This window comes from Gymnoscopelus braueri (genome assembly GCF_963280865.1).
Source record: "Gymnoscopelus braueri genome assembly, chromosome: 18".
Lineage (NCBI taxonomy): Eukaryota > Metazoa > Chordata > Actinopteri > Myctophiformes > Myctophidae > Gymnoscopelus > Gymnoscopelus braueri.
Window position 1 is genome coordinate 1001732 of NC_137618.1, and position 23001 is coordinate 1024732.

Genomic DNA, 23001 nt, shown 5'->3' on the forward strand with positions numbered 1-23001 from the left:
ACTTCAAGTGTGTGTGTGTGTGTGTGTGTGTGTGTGTGTGTGTGTGTGTGTGTGTGTGTGTGCCTGCGTGTGTGTGTGTGTGCGCGAGCGTGCGCTTATGTGTGTGTGTGTGTGTGTGTGTGTGTGTGTGTGTGTGTGTGTGTGTGTGTGTGTGTGTGTGTGTGTGTGTGTGTGTGTGTGTGTGTGTGTGTGTGTGTGTGCGTGTGTGCGTGTGTGTGTGTGCAGCACGCTGTTTCCAGCACACAGACATGGGAACAGGAACACAGTCCCTGAAACAAGCCAAATACTCAACGCTTTCACCCAGATTTTCAAGTTGTGTGTCAGAGAACGAGCTGCTCCCCACAAATGAGGTTTCAATGAGGTTTCAATGAGGTTTCAATGAGCTCATTTGAGTCGGGAGTGTCCTCCAAAATAGAGATGTGTGTTTGTCGGCCATGTGGAACGTGATTGCTGCCTGACAGCAAAACACATGAAGTGACAAACAGATGGCTACGGCTTGTTTTTTTTCTCCCTTGTTTTTTTATTTATTTATGTATTTTCCGCTGTGGGGAGTCATTATTGAACAGGGGGGACAGAGAGGCGGAAATGGAGAAAAACCACCCCCCCTCCTCCTCCTCCTCCTCCTCTCCCATCATGCAGTGCAAACATTTTGTCGCCGTCGGGTGGAAACCTTGTAAGTCCGAACCGGTTACTTTTCAGGAAATGGAAAAAATATATATATAAATAAGAACCCAATGGAACCCGTGTTCCAATGGATCCACTGTTGGTATTATTTTAGTCACAAGCTCTTGCTAATACTTTTCATCTACAAGGTCACAACGTGCCGTGAAGCGACACGCTGTGACCTTGTAGATCGGCTATTTCTGCTGCTCTTACTGTAGGTGACACTGAAGAAAAGACGAGGTCAAACATTAACGCAGTGTAGAGATGCGCGGATCGCGGTTTTAGCCGCGGTTGCCGCAGTTAACCACAGTTTGGGTGGATTTGGGTCAATCAAATATAATAATGAATTAATATTGGATAAACCGTGGGTGAAAAAATGTGGGAATTACATTAATGATATCAATCTATAGGCCTATAATAGCTTTAAAAAATTCAATTGTCACTTCACTGTCATCTGGGGACCCCTCCAAAATCATATGGGGGTCCCGACCCACAGGTTGAGAACCACTGCGTTAACGTACAAAAAAGCAAAAAAAAACATGAGAAGCAGTGTTGCCAGATTCTGTGAGAAAACAAGGAACCAGGTCTAGGAAAACCAGCCCAAAAGAAACGACTATGGGCCACATGAGCACTTTAACATGTACATCAGCTATTTGAAAATAGCAGAACTACAAGCTCACAACGCGTCGTTGTAGATCGATTATTTTCAAATAAAATATTGTGGGGAAATTATAATAAGCAGATCTGACAACCCTGATGAGAAGTTGGAATATGGAGATATGAGGTTTGTGGCTGATGGCAGAGTTTAGTCCCTGCCAGGTTAAAGCTGGTGCAAAAAAAAAAAAAAATGGGGGAAAAAAAACTCTCCGGCTGGGTTTGTGTAATTGGAAGAACGTCTGGGGAAAATGTCAGCAGCTCTGGGGGTTTATATAGCCCAGCTTAAAGCTTCAGGGCTTCTCTCTGCTAGTTGTCCTACAATAACACACAGCGTGTGTGTGTGTGTGTGTGTGTGTGTGTGTGTGTGTGTGTGTGTGTGTGTGTGTGTGTGTGTGTGTGTGTGTGTGTGTGTGTGTGTGTGTGGTGGGGGGAGAAGGAAGGAGATGACATCACGTTCATAATTCCTGAGAGGGAGGGCTAGGCTAGAGGACATGAAGGTGTACGGAAGGAAAAAGTGAAAACTAGAGCAGAGGTGTTTTTAGGAGGACATGGCAGAGAAAACTAAACAGCCTGGTGAACTATTGAGACGTCTCCGTCCGTCCGTCCGTCCGTCCGTCCGTCCGTCCGTCCGTCCGAGCCCCGCTCTCTCACCCGTGGAAACTCGTCCGTCAATTAATGCTTTCAGAGGACGTGGTTAAATGTTTGGCCCACTGTACTGCCCGTAGGGGTTGATAAGAAGGAGGAAAAAAATCCTATCCAATAAACTGCCCAAAGCAGTTGTACACAGTAACTAAGTACATTTACTTGAGTACAGTAAGTGCATTTTTGGAGTATTTTGTTTTGCAAGCTGATGACTTTCATATTGCAATACTTCTATTTAAACAGAGATATTGCACTTTTGACTCCCCTGCAATTCTAGGAGGGGACTCTTGGGACCGAAACGTACAAACATGTATCGTGAATGAACCACAACGTAAGACCTATTTCAAATAATAGTGAAAATGCACTATATATATTTTTTATATGAAAATCTACTTCGTACTTTTCAATACTTGAGTATATCGTTTATGTCGTGTGGAAACACAAAAAAAAACACTAAGTTAAAACATGGAGCTACAAGCTTTCTCTCCGGACAGCAACGATATACTCTGTATCCGCCTCATGCTGGCCAGCAATAACAGGAAGGGGACATTTCTGGACTGTTTATTTTTCTTTTTAAAAGGCTGTGTTCAGCATGCAGGGTGTTTGTAAGGATGTCTCAGCCCTTCAGATGGAGGCATGCCAGTGGTGTGTGAACCACTTCAAAAGCAGACCACTTCAACCAGAGGCCATGAGCCTAGACATACTAGATACTGGCTACAGGACAGACATGGGCCAGAGTTAATGCCAGGTTTTGCGAGTGAAGCAAGCAACCTCAGAATGCCACATCATGAGCATTAGATATTTTATCGTATAAGTATATAAATGTATATCTATTTACAAGCCCACAACGCGTCACACCAAGCAAATAGATGTGCTATTAAAAAATAAAATAAAACATAAATTCATGAATAAATAAATAAATGGGGGCGGGGGGGGTGACAAATACTTATTAATTTAATTCAGGCAGATATGGAGATAAGAGGTTTCTGCCCGTCTGCAATGTTATAATCAGCAGACGTGGCAACCCTGGACATGGGTGGCAGGCAGGAGGATGGGAGACAGGGGTCTCCCATCCGCGAAAAAAGTCAGAGAAAAAAGTGTTTTTACTTAAGTAAAAGTATCAATACTGCAATGTAGAAATACTCTGTTAAGTAAAAGTCAGGAATACAACATTTACTTGAGTGAAAGGACAAAAGTATTGGTATCAAAATGTACTTAAAGTACCAAAAGTAGAACTTACTCATTATGCAGAATGACCCATTTCACAAGTTTTATAAAATGTATACAAAACTTTTGAAAATGACCGATCCACAAGCTCAAAATGCGACGCATTGTGAGCTTGTAGATCGGCTATTTTCAAATGGCCGAAATGTATATAGGGCTGAAGTGGTTAATGTATGTTTAGTAATAATAATCAAAATCTACAAAGTAACTAGTAACTAAAGTTTTCAAATAATCGTAGTGGAGTAAAAGTACAGTATTTACCTCTGAGATGTAGTGAAGTAGAAGTAAAAGTACAGAAAATTGGAAATACTCCAGTAAAGTAAAAAATACCTCAAAATTATACTTAAGTACTTAGTTACTTTCCACCACTGCTTGTTCCCATTAGCATGATGGTGGTCCCAGGTGACCGGCCTTCTAAAACACCAGCTTTTATTTTGGCCGCCTCTCACTCATTTCCTGTCTGCGTCTCTCTGACCTTTTACAGTAAATGAATGCGAGGCAATTTTTAAAATGTCCTTTTAATGTGAGCTGGGGCTGTTCCTGAGGGGTTTTTCTCTTTTTAAAGCTTTCACAAGCTTTCACTGCCAGCATATTCAACTCTCTTTTGATGCAATACAACATAATAAGCATAATACATTACTATACTATACTTCTTTTCAGCGGAGCCTTTTAAGCCCCACTAGCGAGGAACTCTTTCTTTCCACATGACAAAAGCACACGTAGAACCAGTGGTGGAAAAAGTACTCACGTAGTTTACTTAAGTAAAAGTATCAATACTGCAATATATAAATACTCTGTTCCAAGTAAAAGTCCGGAATTCAAAATTGACTTCAGCAAATTGACCCCCCCCCCCCCCCCCCCCCCAGAGTACACATGCTGGGTTCCAAGTGGTGCCTAACAATGATTTGGATATTAATGTATTTTTTCTCGTACCACAGCCGTTATTACTTGTCATAAAATTTACTTTGGAGAACAATTGCATCCACTGGAACTGGAAGGTTATTTTTTTCCAATTTCCTGAAAAGTAATGGTTTTTCATACTAGCTTTCTGCCTGGTAGCACCTACTTTCTTTTATTATTATTTGACATTGTTTTGTTTTGATATTTGATTATATTTTAATATATTCCTATTATTATTCAAAAAATAACTATACTTTCCAAACAAGAATATTGCCCATGCACTCTCTTACACCTGCAAAACTTGTGATAATACTAACATAAAAATAAAACTTGAAGCTGAAGGAGTCTTAGTTCTTAACTGTGAATGTTTTTGCACCGGTAACCTGACACCCTGCTCTCACATCACATGCACACGCACACTGAAGTGAATTCATCACACTTTAACAGTACTCCAAGCACAGTGAAGAGAAAGCTATAAGTGAGAACATTAAATAACTACAGTAAATAACTAAATAACTAAATAACTAAATAACTAAATAACTAAATAACTAAATAACTAAATAGAGAAGTAAGTAAGTAAGTAAGTGAGTGAGTAAATAAGTAAATCAAAAAATAAATAAATGTAAAAATAAAAAAATCTAGAAAGAATATGAATTAAAGCATAATATGTATATAAATAAATAAACAAACGTACTTTCAAGCTACTTGTGCGTTTAATTCAGCAACATACTGTAGAACCTGGAGGCTGGGAAATGGGTGAACCTTATTAAATAACTGTTTTTGTTTTGGTTGGTGGTTGGTGTTATTACATTAGAAAAAACACATTTCAGTCCAGGCGTTAATATTATAGCATTAATCACAATAATATGAAAACTGTGATTGCTTCTTTTAATTCTCTGTCTCTTCAATAGTGGGACTGCAGCCATATGGCGGCTCTCTCTCTTTGATGCTATACTGAGAGCCAAGCAATTATCTTTTGTAACTAGAGGACCTTGGGAACTGCCTCCATCGCATCGCAACGCACACACACACACACACACACACACACACACACACACACGCACACGCGCACACACACGCACACACGCACACACACACACACACACACACACACACACACATTTTCGCGGATTTCGGCGGATTCGGGTGCTTTTCCCCCTGTTTTTTGTTTGTTACTTTATTTCGGTTTTAGGGTTAGGGGTAGGGTTAGGTTAGGGTTATAGATATATAATTACAATTATTCTTTTTTTTGTTTTTTGTATTGGTGGCTTTGGATAAAACATTGGTGGCTATAGCCACCGAAGCCCCCACGTAACGACGCCACTGTTCTAGACTCTATATAACATTCAGGAGGTGTAGTTCCAGACTCTATATAACATTCAGGAGGTGTAGTTCCAGACTCTATATAACATTCAGGAGGTGTAGTTCCAGACTCTACATAACATTCAGGAGGTGTAGTTCCAGACTCTACATAACATTCAGGAGGTGTAGTTCTAAGCTCTACATAACATTCAGGAGGTGTAGTTCAGACTCTATATAACATTCAGGAGGTGTAGTTCTAAGCTCTACATAACATTCAGGAGGTGTAGTTCTAGACTCTACATAACATTCAGGAGGTGTAGTTCCAGACTCTATATAACATTCAGGAGGTGTAGTTCTAGACTCTATATAACATTCAGGAGGTGTAGTTCTAGACTCTATATAACATTCAGGAGGTGTAGTTCCAGACTCTATATAACATTCAGGAGGTGTAGTTCTAGACTCTATATAACATTCAGGAGGTGTAGTTCTAGACTCTATATAACATTCAGGAGGTGTAGTTCCAGACTCTATATAACATTTGGAGATTGTGGAATATAGTTGTCTGGCTACGAGAGGCTATAAACGAGGGGAATCATCTGGAAGGTGCACAGCGCTCTTGGTTTCTGCCATGGTCTCAGCCGTCGATTAATATCCGCTCTAGACCGGATCAGAAGACCGAAAAAGGAGTTGATCCGAGGCTATAGTTTAGTGGCAAAAAACAAGTGTGTGTGTGTGTGTGTGTGTGTGTGTGTGTGTGTGTGTGTGTGTGTGTGTGTGTGTGTGTGTGTGTGTGTGTGTGTGTGTGTGTGTGTGTGTGTGTGCGTGCGTGCACGTGTGCACATGTGGGGGGCCTCAGCTTTTGTCAGATGTAAGGAGGTGGGGGGGGGGGGGGGGCTTGAAGGATGACAAACAGGTTGGACACCGCTGGCTCAGCGGGTGGTGGGGGGGGTTTGAAAACTTGGCAGTGAGTGACAGAGACCGCAGCATTAGACCAGGTGGTCTATTCACCACATAGACCAATTAATCCCATATTTAATTTTGTCAGATGTGCATTACAAATAATGAATCCCTTTTGAATAATCCATTCATAGAAGAAAAGAAAGAATGGGGGGGAAAAAAAACGGTGAATGAAAAACACATTTCATGCTGTTAAAGTCTTGGCAGAATTACCTTTGTGCACGCTAATCTGCATATCAAATGAGAATTGGCTAGTGTGTGCGTGTGCGTGTGTGTGTGTGTGTGTGTGTGTGTGTGTGTGTGTGTGTGTGTGTGTGTGTGGGCCTTCTGTTAGCTCCACCATAATATCTGCAAACTGTATCTTTTTCATGAACAGATTGTTGGGTCTATTCTCTGAGAGATATGAGATGAACCGTTCCATGGCTGCTTGGCTGCTTCAGAGGAACACGTTTCACTGAAGAGATATTGCATTTGTTGGGGATGTTTTAACCCTTCAAGACCGGGAAAGCAGCCGTGTCATTTTGTAGATTTATTTGGCTATTCAAAAAATAGCAGATCTACAAGCTCATAGCACGGCACTCGGTGCATTTTTTTTTTAATCATGAAAATGTGTTCAAATCTCTGAATATATATTTCTTAAAGCGAACAATTTTAACTCAAATCTTTGCTTCTGGGGGATTTTACAAATGTCTTCTAAATCCTAACAGTTTAAAAAAAAAACATATGAAACGTTTTTGATTATATAATTATATGCATTTGCCTGCGGAACCCATTCTCAAAATATTTTGTTCCAGGGATCCCCAGAAGCAAAGATTTGAGTTAAAACATTTCGCTTTAAAAGAATACATATTCAAAGATTTGCAAAAATGTTCCACAGAAAAAATAAATAAGCAGATCTACAAGCTCATAGCGCATCTGCTATTTTTGAATAACCAAAGAAATCTCAAAATGACAGAGATGCTTTCCCGGTCTTAATGGATTAATGAATAACCAAAGTAAGGGACTCAGGGTTATGAAGTACTTCATAAACTACACTGATCATTATGGGCCATCCGTCTATTTGTTTTGGGACACAACGTAACTTTCTGGGTGAAAAAAAAAAAAAAAATGTTTGGCTCACTAGCATGAACCAATTAGGCTAATTTGGGTAGTGATAAAAAAGAGACAAATCAGTGGTAGCGTTAATGAGAGCTAATCCCCCACATGAGCACCTTCCTCACTCCCTCACACACATGAGCACCTTCCTCACTCCCTCACACACATGAGCACCTTCCTCACTCCCTCAGACACATGAGCACCTTCCTCACTCCCTCAGACACATGAGCACCTTCCTCACTCCCTCAGACACATGAGCACCTTCCTCACTCCCTCAGACACATGAGCACCTTCCTCACTCCCTCAGACACATGAGCACCTTCCTCACTCCCTCAGACACATGAGCACCTTCCTCACTCCCTCAGACACATGAGCACCTTCCTCACTCCCTCAGACACATGAAAACCTTCCTCACTCCCTCACACACATGAAAACCTTCCTCACTCCCTCACACACATGCAAACCTTCCTCACTCCCTCACACACATGAGCACCTTCCTCACTCCCTCAGACACATGAGCACCTTCCTCACTCCCTCAGACACATGAGCACCTTCCTCACTCCCTCAGACAAATGAGCACCTTCCTCACTCCCTCAGACACATGAGCACTTTCCTCACACCCTCAGACACATGCTCGTTGTCGGCGTGCCGGCGGTGAGCCTCATGATTGACGGAGCCGGCGGAGGGCAGAGCCGGCGGAGTTGAAATTAATTCCATTATGCTGTCTTTTTTCTGTCTCTGTGTGCCACAGGACAGCCTGTTCTACCGCCACAAATAATGCTGCATCCTCACACAATATCCTGTGGTTCTCAGGTAGCCTATTATAGTGTGTGTAGTGTGTGTGTGTGTGTGTGTGTGTGTGTGTGTGTGTGTGTGTGTGTGTGTGTGTGTGTGTGTGTGTGTGTGTGTGTGTGTCACACACACACACACACACACACACACACACACACACACACACACATTTCCACTGTATGCTGTAGTCTTTTCATAAAGACGTTGCTAAAAGCTAAAAGGCAGGCGGTGCGTCTATTGTACAGAGTACTAAGGCCATCGTTACATTGATTTACCACCCAGCATGTGACCATCAGCCATGAAAGAGAATGTGATGTGGCCTTGACACAGGTGTGTGTGTGTGTGTGTGTGTGTGTGTGTGTGTGTGTGTGTGTGTGTGTGTGTGTGTGTGTGTGTGTGTGTGTGTGTGTGTGTGTGTGTGTGTGTGTGTGTGTGTGTAAAATATGGTGGCTGTTGAGAAAAAGGTGAGAAAGTGTCTACTCATTCTCTGCATCTCATCCATGCATTCATCACATCCCTATTCGACTATTGCAACAGTATATCCTCCATGGCACCACCTCCAAAGTCCTCCACAAACTGCAACATGTCCAGAACTCAGCTGGCCGCCTGCTCAGAGCAGAGTCCTGCACGGGTCCAATTTTGAGAACCCGCGCCCGCCCCGCCCGTCAATACTCAGATCCGTAGACCGACCCGTCACCCGTGATAATTTCAAAATACGAACCAGACCCGCCCCGCCCGTCAAATAAACGACCCGTTGTCCGCCCGTTTACCCGTGTAAAATGTAAATCCTATTGAAAAGTGTGTTGAAAAAGATAGCAGCCTTCAACAACAGCGCTACATTCAGTGGTCAGGTTTGTACAGAAAGCAAGTGAAGACGGAGGAGCGAGCTAAGCCACGCGCGAACGCGCATCTACGCAGCAAACATGTGTCGTTGTTTATGTCATCATATACTTTTAATTTGAAGGTTTAACAGGATGTTCAATGTGTTTTTGTGAGTTAAGATAACTGTCCAGCATGCTCCATGCAGTTGTGCTGTTAAGTTATACAAGTTACGTTGTTTGGGCGGAAACAGTGCTCTCTGATTTTCACAATAAAATGATACCCGCCCGCGATTAGTTCAGTACCGCCCGTCCCCGTACCCGTGATCTTATGAAAGTAAAATTTTCACCCGTTTTCACCCGTCAAACGCGGGTACCCGTCGGGTATCCGCGGGTACCCGGCCCGTTGCAGGACTCTGGCTCAGAGACAACATTACACCAGTCCTCCACAACATTCACTGGCTTCTGGTCAAACATAGAATCCACCGTCTTCAATACTTCTCACCACCTATAAGGCACTAAACAATCAGGCTCCCCCCTACCTCCAACGTCGTGTCCCCTCCCACTACCTCAGGTCTGGTAACGCAAAACCTCTTGGAGGTCTCCAAGACCTCGTACCGTACCTAGGGCGACAAAGCTTTTTATTTTGCTACTCCAACCTTGTGGAATGGACTCCCCACTATCAGACTATCAGAGAAGCCCCCCCCCGCCCTCCAATCCTTCAAAACCGCTCTCAAAAACCCATCTTTTCATTATGGTAAATAAATGGTGCATTTAACGCCATTATCCAAAGCGCTTTACATAGATTGTGCCTTACATTAACCCATTCACACACACATTCACACACCGATGGAGGAGGAAACCATGCAAGGCACCAACCTGCTCATCGGGAGCAATTAGGGGTTCAGCGTCTTGCTCAAGGACACTTCCACACTAACTCTCTTTACTCATGACATGACCAATGAGAGTTAGCGCTTTCATTGTTGCTAGGATACGTCCCCCATACTGATACACAGATACAGCACACGCTACCCAAACTCTCAAAACCCCGGACATTTGAAGGGTTTTATAAAACCCCCCCGGACAGGCCGGACAGCCCCCCAAAAGAGGACATGTCCGGGTAAAAGAGGACGTCTGGTCACCCTACGTGATGCCCTGCGGTTCTTCTTACCTTGTGGCTGTCTGCTGGGGTGGAAGATCTGCAGGTCGAAGGGCTGAGCGCTGGTCTTCTGGATGACGGTGACGTTGCGGCCGGTCCACTTGTTGGCCCGGGCCAGCGTGTTGGTCCTCCAGTCCGTCCAGTAGACGCTGCCGCCGAACAGGGACACGGCGAAGGGGTGGGACAGGTACTCGTGTCCCCGCAGGATCTCGATGACGCCGCTGCCGTCGTAGAGCGCCGAAAAGATGGCGTCGGAGCTGTGGGCGAGAAAATGGGAAATATTCAATTAGGTGTATGCATTATCGCTGCTGTCGGGCAGAGACCTCTTATCTCTGTATTCTAACTTTATGTGTTTTCGTAAATTAACGCCCTACTTAATCATACTACAGGGTCACACAAAAGCATCAAAAGTAACAGATCCACAAGCTTGTAGATCTGCTACTGTTGCTATTTTTGAATTTGAATCCTGAAAAGTAACAGTTTTGGACATATGAGGTTTCCACCCGACAGAGATGATATCAAAGTACAGCCTAAACATTTACTATCACAATAATGTGTATCATCTCATCAATTGCAAAATGAAAATCTAAACAATAAACACTATATATTCCACGTCATCAGCGCCCATACCCTAGGTGGGGTTGGTGAAAGGGCCTACTCTGTGTGGAGTTTGCATGTTCTCCCCGTGTCTCCTAGGATAGTTAATACCCTCACAAAAACATGTAGTAATCCTGGTCGCTATACTGCCTCCCCCATGACAGCCGGGGCGCCTGATGGAGGGGAAAGGAACTGGTTGGAATAACGTGTTCCTTCCACGCGCTACGTCCTACCGGGGAAACTCCCCCCTGTCAGGTGATAAGAAGCTACGTCCTACCGGGGAAACTCCCCCCTGTCAGGTGATAAGAAGCTACGTCCTACCAGGGAAACTCCCCCCTGTCAGGTGATAAGAAGCTACGTCCTACCAGGGAAACTCCCCCCTGTCAGGTGACAAGAAGCTACGTCCTACCAGGGAAACTCCCCCCTGTCAGGTGACAAGAAGCTACGTCCTACCAGGGAAACTCCCCCCTGTCAGGTGATAAGAAGCTACGTCCTACCGGGGAAACTCCCCCCTGTCAGGTGACAAGAAGGTCAGTTGGCTCTCATACATTGAAGGAGGCATGAGCTCGGCTCTGGGCTGCCTAGGCTGGCGGGGGGAGTGTAGCGCCCAGGATCACTTAGATAATTGTCGCCGGGTGAAAAAGGGTTACAAAATCGTGGGATGAAAAAATATATATTAAAAAAACAATAAACACCATATATTATATAAAAAACAAGTACAGCCTACAATTGCTATAGCTCTCCATCGTTTGAAACCAAAGATGGCTATTACATGTTAATCCCTGTTGTTTTAGAGCCATTAGGATAATGGAGGTCCAATCTTTTATTCTTTGCAGAAAAATAGTGAAAACGGAGAACGCCAGACAGCAATGATTTAACACTTGTGTAATTGAAGGCTTTAAAAGCGTCTGAAACACAACATGATAGCAGAGACTCTCTAATGGCCGCCTCACCGTGCGTCCGTCCAAACGATCCTCTTCTCCAGATGATCCAGCGTGAGTCCATTAGGCCAAGCTCCTATCTCCATGTCCTTAAACACGATGTGTCGGCCCCCGCCGCTCATCGACGCCGCCTCGATACGAGGGAACGTGGCGTCCCAGTCCGTCCAGAACAGGATCCTAGAGGAACAGAAATACACCAAGAGAGGCAAAGGGTTAATAAGTCTGCTTTGGCAGCATTGTCTGTCTATTTTTTTTTTACCAGGTTGCAGACCTGGTCTATAGATACACTCTAGCTAGTAGTGACTTTTGCGTGACTTTTTCCTCATTGGCTGTTTTTTAGCCAATGAGGGCTCAATGTACACTCAAAATATGGGATCTAAAGACGACCCACAATACTGTGTTTGGCCACTGTATGTAACTCTATGGTACTGTAAGTGGCGCTGTTGCTCAATGTCAAGCTTTCCCCACAATGCCGATGCTGGGGTTTACGTGGTTAATGTCTCACAATGTGTCGCATCGCGACGCATTGTGAGCTTGTAGATCGGCTATTTTCAAATGGCCGAAATGTATATAGAAATGTATATATCTACAAAGTAACTAGTAACTAAAGTTTTCAAATAATTGTAGTGGAGTAAAAGTACAATATTTGCCTCTGAGATGTAGTGGAGTAGAAAATTGGAAATACTCCAGTAAAGTAAAAATACCTCAAAATGTAGTACATGTACTTAGTTACTTTACACCACTGCCCCTGGGAGATTGATCGCTGAAGTGGTCACTTTAAGACAGCATTGACTGGATGATAGATAGCTAGTAGAATGGAAATGATTTAGTAGGGTTTAGGGGAAGCAGCAACACCTTCTAAGCCATTATTAATGACAACTGTAGCGTTTTCATGACTTGCGTATCGGCTTCGATAACAAGAGCTAATGCTTGTCGCCTTGTAAGGACCTTAACTCTCTGACCAAATGGACCCGTACACTCACAGTGTTATGAATGGAGGGGACAACAATAACTGTGCAATCTGACAAATACAGCAGGCTTCGACAAAATTAAAACACAGAAGAGCAGAACATTAACCGTATCACCCCACAACTCATAAAAATGATGACAATTGGAAGAAGAAAAAAAATCACAAACGGAGAGGAATAAAAGAGAATCCCATTTTAAACAGAACCCACTAAGGCTGTTAGACAGACGTCCCAATCAATGTAATATCCGACCAGAGACCATCATCTCCCAGTCATTTCTCGCCTGGTTTTGTCAGCAGCAGATCGCTATCGACAAGCCGGCAACATAATTGCATACATGGTGATGTGGTGTAAAGCGAGCCCATAAACACAGAGAGCGTTCGTTCGTCGTGTTTGTTGACCGTCCGTCGCGAAAGAACAGCACCGGGCGGGCGGTCCAGTGTAGCGCTCAAACATCTGTGACATTGGCTGGGAAGAAAAAAATAAAAGGGGGGGGGGGGGGGGGCCATCTGCTTCTTTATGACTTTTCGCAGCTCAATGAGGCCTGAAAATGAACACTGTCATTGCTCTGACCATCATCGAGTCCACCGCCAGCCGCCACCCCCCCCGCCCCCCCCCCCCCACCCCTCAGAAAACACGGGCCCCTGACTGTCTCGCCTTTGGTCCGAGAAGTCTGGGGGAGAGACGGGGAAGAAACAGAGGGCCTGCACGCTTTAACACATTAAGACCTGATGCCGATTCTCCAAAATGTCTTCTAAATTCTAACAGTTTTTTTTGGGGGAAAAAAACCTATGTTGATATATCAGTGGTTCATGTCAAGGACCTCCAACATTATATTTATTTGGCCGCGGACCCCCAACTCAAAATATTTTGTTCCAGGGACCCCCCGGAAGCAAATATTTAATTTACAAATGTCCGCTTTAAAAATATATATATTCAATGATTTGAAGGGGGGAAAAAATCACAATTTTTCAAAAATAGCAGATCTACAAGCTGAAACAATTATGTTGCTATAATATCAGTGGTGCTCAAACTTTTCCATGTCAAGGACCACCAAAATTAGATTTATTTGTCCGCGGACCCCCATCTGAAAATATTTTTGTTCCAGGGACCCCCCAGAAGCAAAGATTTTAGTTAAAAGTGTTCGCTTGAAAAAATATATATATATTCAAAGATTTGCAAAAACATTCTAATATTTGCAAAAATAGCTGATCTACAAGCTATGAGCTTGTATATCTGCTATTTTTGCATAGCCCAAAGAAATTGAAAAATGTCACTCAGATGCGTTCCCGGTCTTATTGGATTAAATCACACACTGACGACATTGAAACGGGTGTTAGGAAGAAATATCCTTGTCCGGATCAATAGCCTTATTCATTGGATCGGGTCGTGCCGATCAATGGGCTCCGCTCCTTTGAGTGGATTCAAGTAATTAGATTAGAATTATTGCCCTGGAATGGAATTTCGCCTTAAGGCACCAAAAGCGCCCATTAATCCTACTCTGTACAGCCATGAAATGCAGTCATCCTCCTAAATGTGAAAGAGTACTATAGGAGGCGAGTGCAAGAGCAGATAACTCATTTCTTAAAGAGTGTTAAATTGATTTTTAGGAATGTCTGGCTTTTTTTTTTGTGTTGCTTTTAATCTGAAGTACACTGACTGGACACTGAGTGCGATCGTAAGCCCGGGTTTTGCAGATGCTCTCATCCTAGTAAGTAACTCTGCTTTAAACCACTTAAACCATCATTTTATACTTTGGCCATTCAAAAATAGCTGATATACAAGCTCATAGCGCGGCACAGAGTGCCGCGCTATGAGCTTGTAGATCTGCTATTTTTGCAAATATTAGAATGTTTTTGCAAATCTTTGAATATATACATATTTTTTTCAAGCAAACAGTTTTTGTTTCAAATCTTTGCTTCTAGGGGGGTCCCTGGAACAAAAACAATTTCAGATGGGGGTCCGCGGCCAAATACATATTATTTTGGGGTCCTTGACATGAAAAAAGTTTGAGCACCACTGATATTATAGCAACATCATTGTTTCAGAAAACTGTTAGGATTTAGAAGACATTTGTAGAATCGTATCTCAGGTGTAAATGAGTTAACCTTGGCATAGTAAATATAGCAAATATGCAAGTTCACAACGCGTCACATCGAGACTGGTTGCGAGCTTGCAGATCTGCTATTTTCACTATTTTGACACATTTGCAGGAGGCGAGCCTATAGGCTATAAGAACTAATCTCGCAAACCGCTCGTCCAGTGGTTTCTCAACCTTTTCTGGATAAAAGGCCCGCTTGGAAATCTTGAAATCAATCGTGGCCCACCCATATGACCACTTAAGATAAAGGTAGGGTAAGTGATACGTTTTGGTTAAAACAAAAAGGTTTGTGTTAAAAGGTTATAGCTCTATATTGTGATAGTACTCATTGCTATAGAGTGTTTGTTCAGTAACAGGAGCCTCCCCGTCTCTCCAGCTCTTTAATGAACAGAAAATACATTTCCAGGTAGGTGACACCATTTCAGCCAATCAGGAGAGAGAGTACCCATGTTTGTTTGATTGATTGATTGATTGATTGATTGATTGAAATTTTTATTAGGCAAAAGAATGTAAAACAACACAGTTACATTTATAATGCTTTTGTCTAAAAGGTCCGGCCAAAAAAGTCCTTGCGGACTTGTTTCCGTTGGGGTCCTTGAATTAATTTCATAGACATATATAGTAGCAACCAAACAGTTCAAAAATCAACATGAAAATACAGATAATACAGAAAAAATACAACTATGTACCAAAAAGAAGCATGAAATTTTTTTTAAAAAAATAAAGGGGGGGGGGGGGGGGGGGTGAAGCATGGAAAAATAACGATTATATACAAAAAATGCATGAGGAAATACAAAATATGTATTCACCACCTTTGATTAATGGAACCTACTTTAAATTCTTACGCATTAAAATCTGTTTTGCCAAATATGTGGGGGCTCACTTCCAATACCCTTGTGGCCCACCAGGGTGAGAACCACTGTCCTAGTCCACATTTCTGATAAACCCTGCCAGTAGGTCACAGAAGTACCTCCACTTTCACCTATAAACAACATGCCCAAACTATGGGATGCCAGGTTGTATAACGGTTAACAGCCCCTGCCACGTAGCTATACCACAAAATGCAACATGAGCAATGTCAATACGTTGCTCTTGATGACTGAGCTAATTGAAATGCCTGGCAGGTGTTCAGATGTGCCGGTGCCACAGTACATTAATTACAGAACCACTGTACGGCACAGACAGGCCAAGCATGAAGGTTCTCACTTCAGTTTTGTGTCTTTTATGAACGGCTGGTTGTTGCCTGAAGCCATTTATGATCCACAGAAACAAAACAAAACAAAAAGAAAGCTCACAACGAGTCGGAAAGCAACACTGTGTGAGCTTGTTGGCGAATGTGACAAATCCTATATTAACATGGGCTTAGGGGAGGGTCCACCAGCTGGCGGGCGGACCTCATGTCAATGCAGCTACGCCCAAATATGGAGTGTGTTGTCTAACCTCAATGTGTCGTCATGGCATCAGGCGCAAACAAATCAGTCAGCTCCATATATGGGCACAAAGGGGGGCATGGCCATATATGGGCATATACTGGGCATAAGAGGGACAAGGACTGACCATAGAGTTAAAAATAATAGAGAGGACACCAGAAACCCCCGCCCAGCGCTTAGTCCTAAATAACCCCTTCTTCCGGGTTGGGACATGTGACGAGCGGAGGCTATTAGGGGCTTCTGTGACACGTTTTGCGTCACCTCCGTGCACAACCCCGTGCACAAGCTCGTGAGTCGAGCCCATTGGTCGAAACCGTTTTCGCTCGTTCATGTACAGTGGCCCAGGCGTTTTAAGCTGCAGTACCTATGAATGGCCAGCATGTCAGATGCGCTTCAATGCAACCACTGGGTTTGGGGGCTTTGGGAGTGAGAGATACAGAGATCTCCAGTGGTCATATCAGCATGCCCATATATGGGCATGTACTGATGACATCAGGGATCTCCATATATGGGCATAAAAGGGACAAGGACTTACATATAAAGAGATCTCCATATATGGGCATAAAAGGGATAGGACTGACAGATACAGAGTATCTCCATATATGGTCATATCAGTCAGATCGGCCCCAAAAATAGGGATGAATGTGATTCCATTCTTTTTTGTATTAAATTGTTAAATAGTCCCCAGACGGTCCTCACCGCACGTCTTGGTAGAATAAACAAACATTATCTCGGGGATATTGGGCTCCGCAGGGCAAATAAACACAAAACTTATGTTACGCTTTTATTTTCCAACTTCCTGCATGATTGTTTTTTCAAGGAGGAGAGAAAGAAAAGAAATGAGAAGCAGGGAGGAGGAGTAGTAAAAAGGAAAAAAGAAAGGATGAAATAAAATGAGAAGTATATGAGGCAGGGAGGAGAGACAAGGCGAGAGGAGATGAGCTACGTCACTTGTCACCCAGTGAAGCCGAAGGACCAGGGGGGACGTTATTGATGTATTCCATATCTTTGGCCTTAATGGACCCTAACACAGCAGACATCTTCATACATCAAGGCAGATGAGGAAGTGAAGAATACAAGGGGGGGGGGGGTTGTTATTTTACTTTATTCCAATAATCTAAGAGCGTGATGGATGGCCCAATGGGGGCGGTACGGTACGAGGCTGCGTTGTCAGTGGTGGAAAAAGTACTCCATTTTTTGTACTTAAGTAAAAGTATCTTTACTTACAAGTAAAAGTCCAGAATTACAAATATCAGGGTCCCCACACATTTTTAGCAATGAATTTCCAAAACTTTTCCAAAACTTTTCCAAAATATCTAGCCCAATTTCCAGGCCTATAAAACAATCATTCAGCGCAATAATGTGTCTCTTACTCTTATGTACAATGCCCAAATATAGGCAGTGTAGCAAAAATAAAGCATAGAATATAAAATAGTACAATTTCATTCAACATTTCGTGCAAAATTAGGGCATAGTGACCCTGCGAGCGAAAATAGGAGGGGTGGACGACGTCGTTGCACGGTTCGTTGTCACTCACGGTAGGTCAGGGCGGTCTCATTCAAAAACATGTATTTTAATGAGATTTCATCGCCCGCTCGCTTCGCGTCACGTCGCATCGCTGGCAGTGCGGATGGGGTGTTCGCCCGTTCGGCGAAAAACTACTTATGTTACATATTTTGTATAATGTTTATGGAAATGTTTTGTATTAAAAAAAATCAATAGCCAAAAACAATGCATAGCCAAATATTTTTCCAGGACCCTTGATCAATTCCAAACCTTATCCAGTACTCGATTTTTTTTATTTTTATTTCAAAATATTTCCAGGAATTTCATGACCGTGGGGACCCTGAAATATACTTGAGTAAAAGTACAAAAGTGTGTGTGTGTGTGTGTGTGTGTGTGTGTGTGTGTGTGTGTGTGTGTGTGTGTGTGTGTGTGTGTGTGTGTGTGTGTGTGTGTGTGTGTCTGTCTGTGTGTCTGTGTGTGTGCGGCGTGCACGTACCCTTGTCCGGGGTCTAGTGCGATGGCCCTTGGGTGCTCCATGCCACCGGCGATCAGCGTGGTCCGCAGGTCCCCGTTCAGCTCGGCCACCTCGATCTGGTCCAGGTTGCTGTCGATCCAGTACAGCTTCCCGGCGATCCAGTCCACGGCCAGGCCCTCGGGCGTGGCCAGGCCGTGCTGCACCACCACCTCGATTCCAGACACGCCTATAGTGGAAAAGACACAAAAACACACACAACACAACAAGACTAAATAATATACAAAGAAAGGTTGGTGGGACGGTGTTTGGGTGGTGCAGTGGTTAAGTCCCTGTCCACCACCACGGAGGTTGTGGGTTCAAATCCACCGTGGTGCATCCGGCTTTGTCGGGCGTCTACACGAACACACTTGGCCCGTGTTCGGGGGAGGGAAGTCGGGCGGGGGGGATAATAATGGTCATTACATGTACTCCTACAGGCTGGGGGCGGAGCCTGTCAGCGGGGAGCGTTGGGCGGGAGGAGTAGGACGAAGGCTCTACGTCCTCTCGGTGGGGGCTCCTCACTGGCAGGTGAGTTAGTAGGCAGTGGTGGAAAGTAACTAAGTACATGTACTCAAGTACTGTACTTAAGTACAATTTTTAGGTATTTGTACTTTACTTGAGTATTTCCAATTTCCAATACTTTTACTTCTACTCCACTACATCTCAGAGGCAAATATTGTACTTTTACTCCACTACAATTATTTGAAAACTTTAGTTACTAGTTACTTTGCAGTTATAAATTATTACATTATAAAACATACATTAACCATTTTAGCCCTATTTCATACATAGGCTATTTGAAAATAACCGATCTACAAGCTCACAACGCGTCGCATCGCGACGCGTTGTGAGCTTGTAGATCTGCTATTTTCAAATATTTAGTACTTTTACTTTTGGTACTTTAAGTACATTTTGATGCCAATACTTTTGTTCACACACTCCTCTAATGCAGGATGACTTGCTTTATTGAGTCAGTTGATGCACAACGCTTGATGGTTCTTCAGGTGCTACACACCAACACAACATGTTTAAGTCCTTACTTAAAACTCACCTTTTCTCTCTGGCTTTTAACAACATCCCATCCTAAATAATGCGTTTTTTTTGTTTGCGCTTAGCCTACACAGTGCTCTATGTACAACTCCTGTTCAACTCTTATCTAACGTTCCTACCTTCTGTGTACATATAGGTGTAAATGTACAATCTCACTCTGTGTCTGTGTCTGTATGTTACAGTGTGTGTTTTATACATGTTATGTGTTTTATACATGTTATGTGTTTTATACATGTTATGTGTTTTATACATGTTATGTGTTTTATACATGTATGTGTTTTATACATGTTATGTGTTTTATACATGTTATGTGTTTTATACATGTTATGTGTTTTATACATGTTATGTGTTTTATACATGTTATGTGTTTTATACATGTATGTGTTTAATACATGTTATGTGTTTTATACATGTATGTGTTTTATACATGTTATGTGTTTTATACATGTTATGTGTTTTATACATGTTATGTGTTTTATACATGTATGTGTTTTATACATGTATGTGTTTTATACATGTTATGTGTTTTATACATGTTATTTGTTCTTTGCTTTGCTTTTACCTGTGCAGCACTTTAGTCAATTTGATTGATTTATTGATTGATTGATTGATTGGTTGAAGACTAATGCTGGGATCCTTTAGGATCTTAACGATTCCCTCTTAACGGTTGGATTCCTTATGGTTGCCTTTTAACGATTCCAATGTTTTACTAAATCTATTATGCTCTTAGCCTTCGTTATAATTTTTGATTGACACAAATTCAATCATGCATGCATTATTATTGTGCTTATATATTAGTGGTTCTCAAAGTGAGGTCAAGGGACCCTACAGGGCTACACTTAAGGGGGTTCAGAATGGACCCTTACAGGTCTGTAACTCTGAGAGTGTACACATGGAACCAAATGGACCCTTACAGGTCTGTAACTCTGAGAGTGTACACATGGAACCAAATGGACCCTTACAGGTCTGTAACTCTGAGAGTGTACACATGGAACCAAATGGACCCTTACAGGTCTGTAACTCTGAGAGTGTACACATGGAACCAAATGGACCCTTACAGGTCTGTAACTCTGAGAGTGTACAAATGGAACCAAATGGACCCTTACAGGTCTGTGACTCTGAGAGTGTACAAATGGAACCAGATGGACCCTTACAGGTCTGTAACTCTGAGAGTGTACACATGGAACCAAATGGACCCTTACAGGTCTGTGACTCTGAGAGTGTACACATGGAACCAAATGGACCCTTACAGGTCTGTAACTCTGAGAGTGTACACATGGAACCAAATGGACCCAGGTAAAAGGGTCCATTTGGTTCCAATTTGTACACTTTCAGAGTTATGGTGGTCGTTGACATTAAAGCGTTTGTATAGCAGACGTGAAGTCTACATACCAGCCCTGACAGTGTGATAAACAAAACGGTTCCAAACAGTGGTGTAAAGAAATTAAGTTTACTCAAGTACTGTACTTTGTAGATTTTGATTATTATTACAAAACACACATTAACCACTTCAGCCGGTATACATTTCGGCCATTTGAATATAGCAGATCTACAAGCTCACAATGCGTCACAATGCAGCAATGCGACACATTTTGAGCTTGTAGATCTGCAAAAACTTGTGAAAAGGGACATTATGCATGATGAGTACTTTCTACTTTTGGTACTTTAAGTACATTTTGATACCAATACTTTTGTACTTTTACTCAAGTACATTTTGAATTCCGGACTTGTACTTGTACTACATTGCAGTATTGATACTTTTACTCAAGTAAAACATTTGAGCACTTTTCCCACCACTGGTTCCAAATGTGATGGAACCAGTTCCCGGTTCTTCAATGTTGGATCTGGTTCCTCCGGTTCCTCCGATCCCAACACCTAACCACATATGTGTATTGTTGTCTATTCAGAGAGAAGAGCGAGAAACAGCATCTTTCTGATTGTCCCCGAAAAAAACAAACAACAACAAAAGAAAAGGCACAGACGAACTCTTGAGGAAAGCACTTTGACATAAAAGGAGATTGCTTTCTGCTGTGTTCCATTAACCATGAGGGGGAAAAAACAAGCTTTTCTCTCACTGTCTCTAATCCAGCTGTTTACAATTATCTGCGGATGTGACTGAGGCTTTGTGTTTATCTCACAAAGAGGAGAAATAAGGTACAGCGTTAGAGAGAGAGGCTTCCTATGACTCCAGACATTAAGGGACGCATATTATACTCACTGTCTGCATGGATGCACTGACACGGAAAGAAAGAAAGAAAGAAAGAAAGAAAGAAAGAAAGGAGGTAGGGTAAAGTGATATTTGTTGGGTCAAAGGAAAAAGGTTAAAGCACTTTATTCTGATAGTATTAATTGCTATAGAGTGTATGTAAAATAAACAGGGGTCCCCATCTCTCCAGCTCGTTAATGCATGGAGACACTGTCAGGTGGGTTGCACATTTTCAACCAACCAGGAGAGAGTATCCATTTATCAGCTTCAATGTTATAGTGATCCAGTTCCAATTGTGTGTCTGCTCATTTCTTAGTGTCATCACTTACAATTTCACTTGTTTATCCTCTATCCCAGTGTATATCAACCCTGGCAAACGTCCCAATTTTGGGCCGGGGCTACTGCTGAGGTGTGCCTGAAGTTTGCATGTCTGAATAATGCAAAAACAGAAATATTTGTTTGCATTAGCTTTTTTTCTCCCCCATATATTTTCATGATAAAAAAGTGCGTATCGTATCGTATCGAAATCGTATTGAAGTTGTGTGCCCAATATCGTATCGTATCGTTTCGTGAAATTAGTGTAGGCCTATCGGCACACCCCTAGTGTGTGTATATAGATATACCGTATATATATATATATATAATTATATATATAAAAATATACCGTATATCTAGGTGTGCCCTGGGATTTTTTGGCTATGCCAGGTGTGCCTTGGCACAAAAAAGGTTGATAGACACTGCTCTATCCTGTATCCGAGTTCTCTCTGCTGATTGGATAAAATTGGTATCCTGACCTGAAAATGCATTTTCTGTTTAATAAAGAGCTGTAGAGACATGGAGACTCCTGTTACTGAACACACACTCTATAGTAATGAGTACTATTACAATATAGAGCTATTTAACACTTACGTTAACAAAGGAATATCACTCATACCCTACGTACTATGTGTGGATGTGCAAGAGGTGGTGCGGGCGGACGGGCGGATGTCTGCGAGTGTGTTGTGTTGTGTTGTGTTGTGTTGTGTTGTGTTGTGTTGCGTGTTACCTCCGGATTCGGACAGCCGTCCCCGGTAGATCTTATCCTCCACCACGTCGGTCCAGTAGAGCAGGCTGCGGTTGAAGTGGAAGTCCAGGGCGATGGTGTTCCTCAGGCCGGGCACCAGCAGGCTGTAGTCACGCTTGTGGAGGTCTATCCGTCTGATCTCATGACGGATGGAGAAGATGATGAACGCCTCGAATGGATCTGGTTGGATGGGGGGGGGGGGTTGAGAGAGACATGAGGCAAACAATGTGCATCTGTACACGTCAAACTGTACTACTGTATATCGCTGTTGTCAGGCAGATATCTCCACATTCTAACTTGTTGTGTTCTTTCGTAAAAAAAATTTAGGCCAAGGACCCCTTAGCTGATCGAGAGATGAAGGAGGGACCCCGCCTTACATATTGTATAACATTGTGTTGCAGATTAAACTTTTTCAT

At 42.8% G+C, this 23001-nt stretch overlaps 1 protein-coding gene across 1 annotated transcript in view; it reads right to left on the reverse strand.

Annotated features, from left to right (window-relative positions):
• LOC308105811 (low-density lipoprotein receptor-related protein 1B-like) overlaps window positions 1–23001 on the reverse strand; it is a gene marked incomplete at its 3' end in the record, with an annotated part of 706266 nt that overhangs the window by 304823 nt on the left and 378442 nt on the right. Inside the window, 4 exon segments of the mRNA XM_080456736.1 lie at window positions 10222–10466; window positions 11760–11924; window positions 18249–18453; window positions 22568–22765. Of these exon segments, the coding sequence (XP_080312862.1) occupies window positions 10222–10466; window positions 11760–11924; window positions 18249–18453; window positions 22568–22765 (813 nt within the window).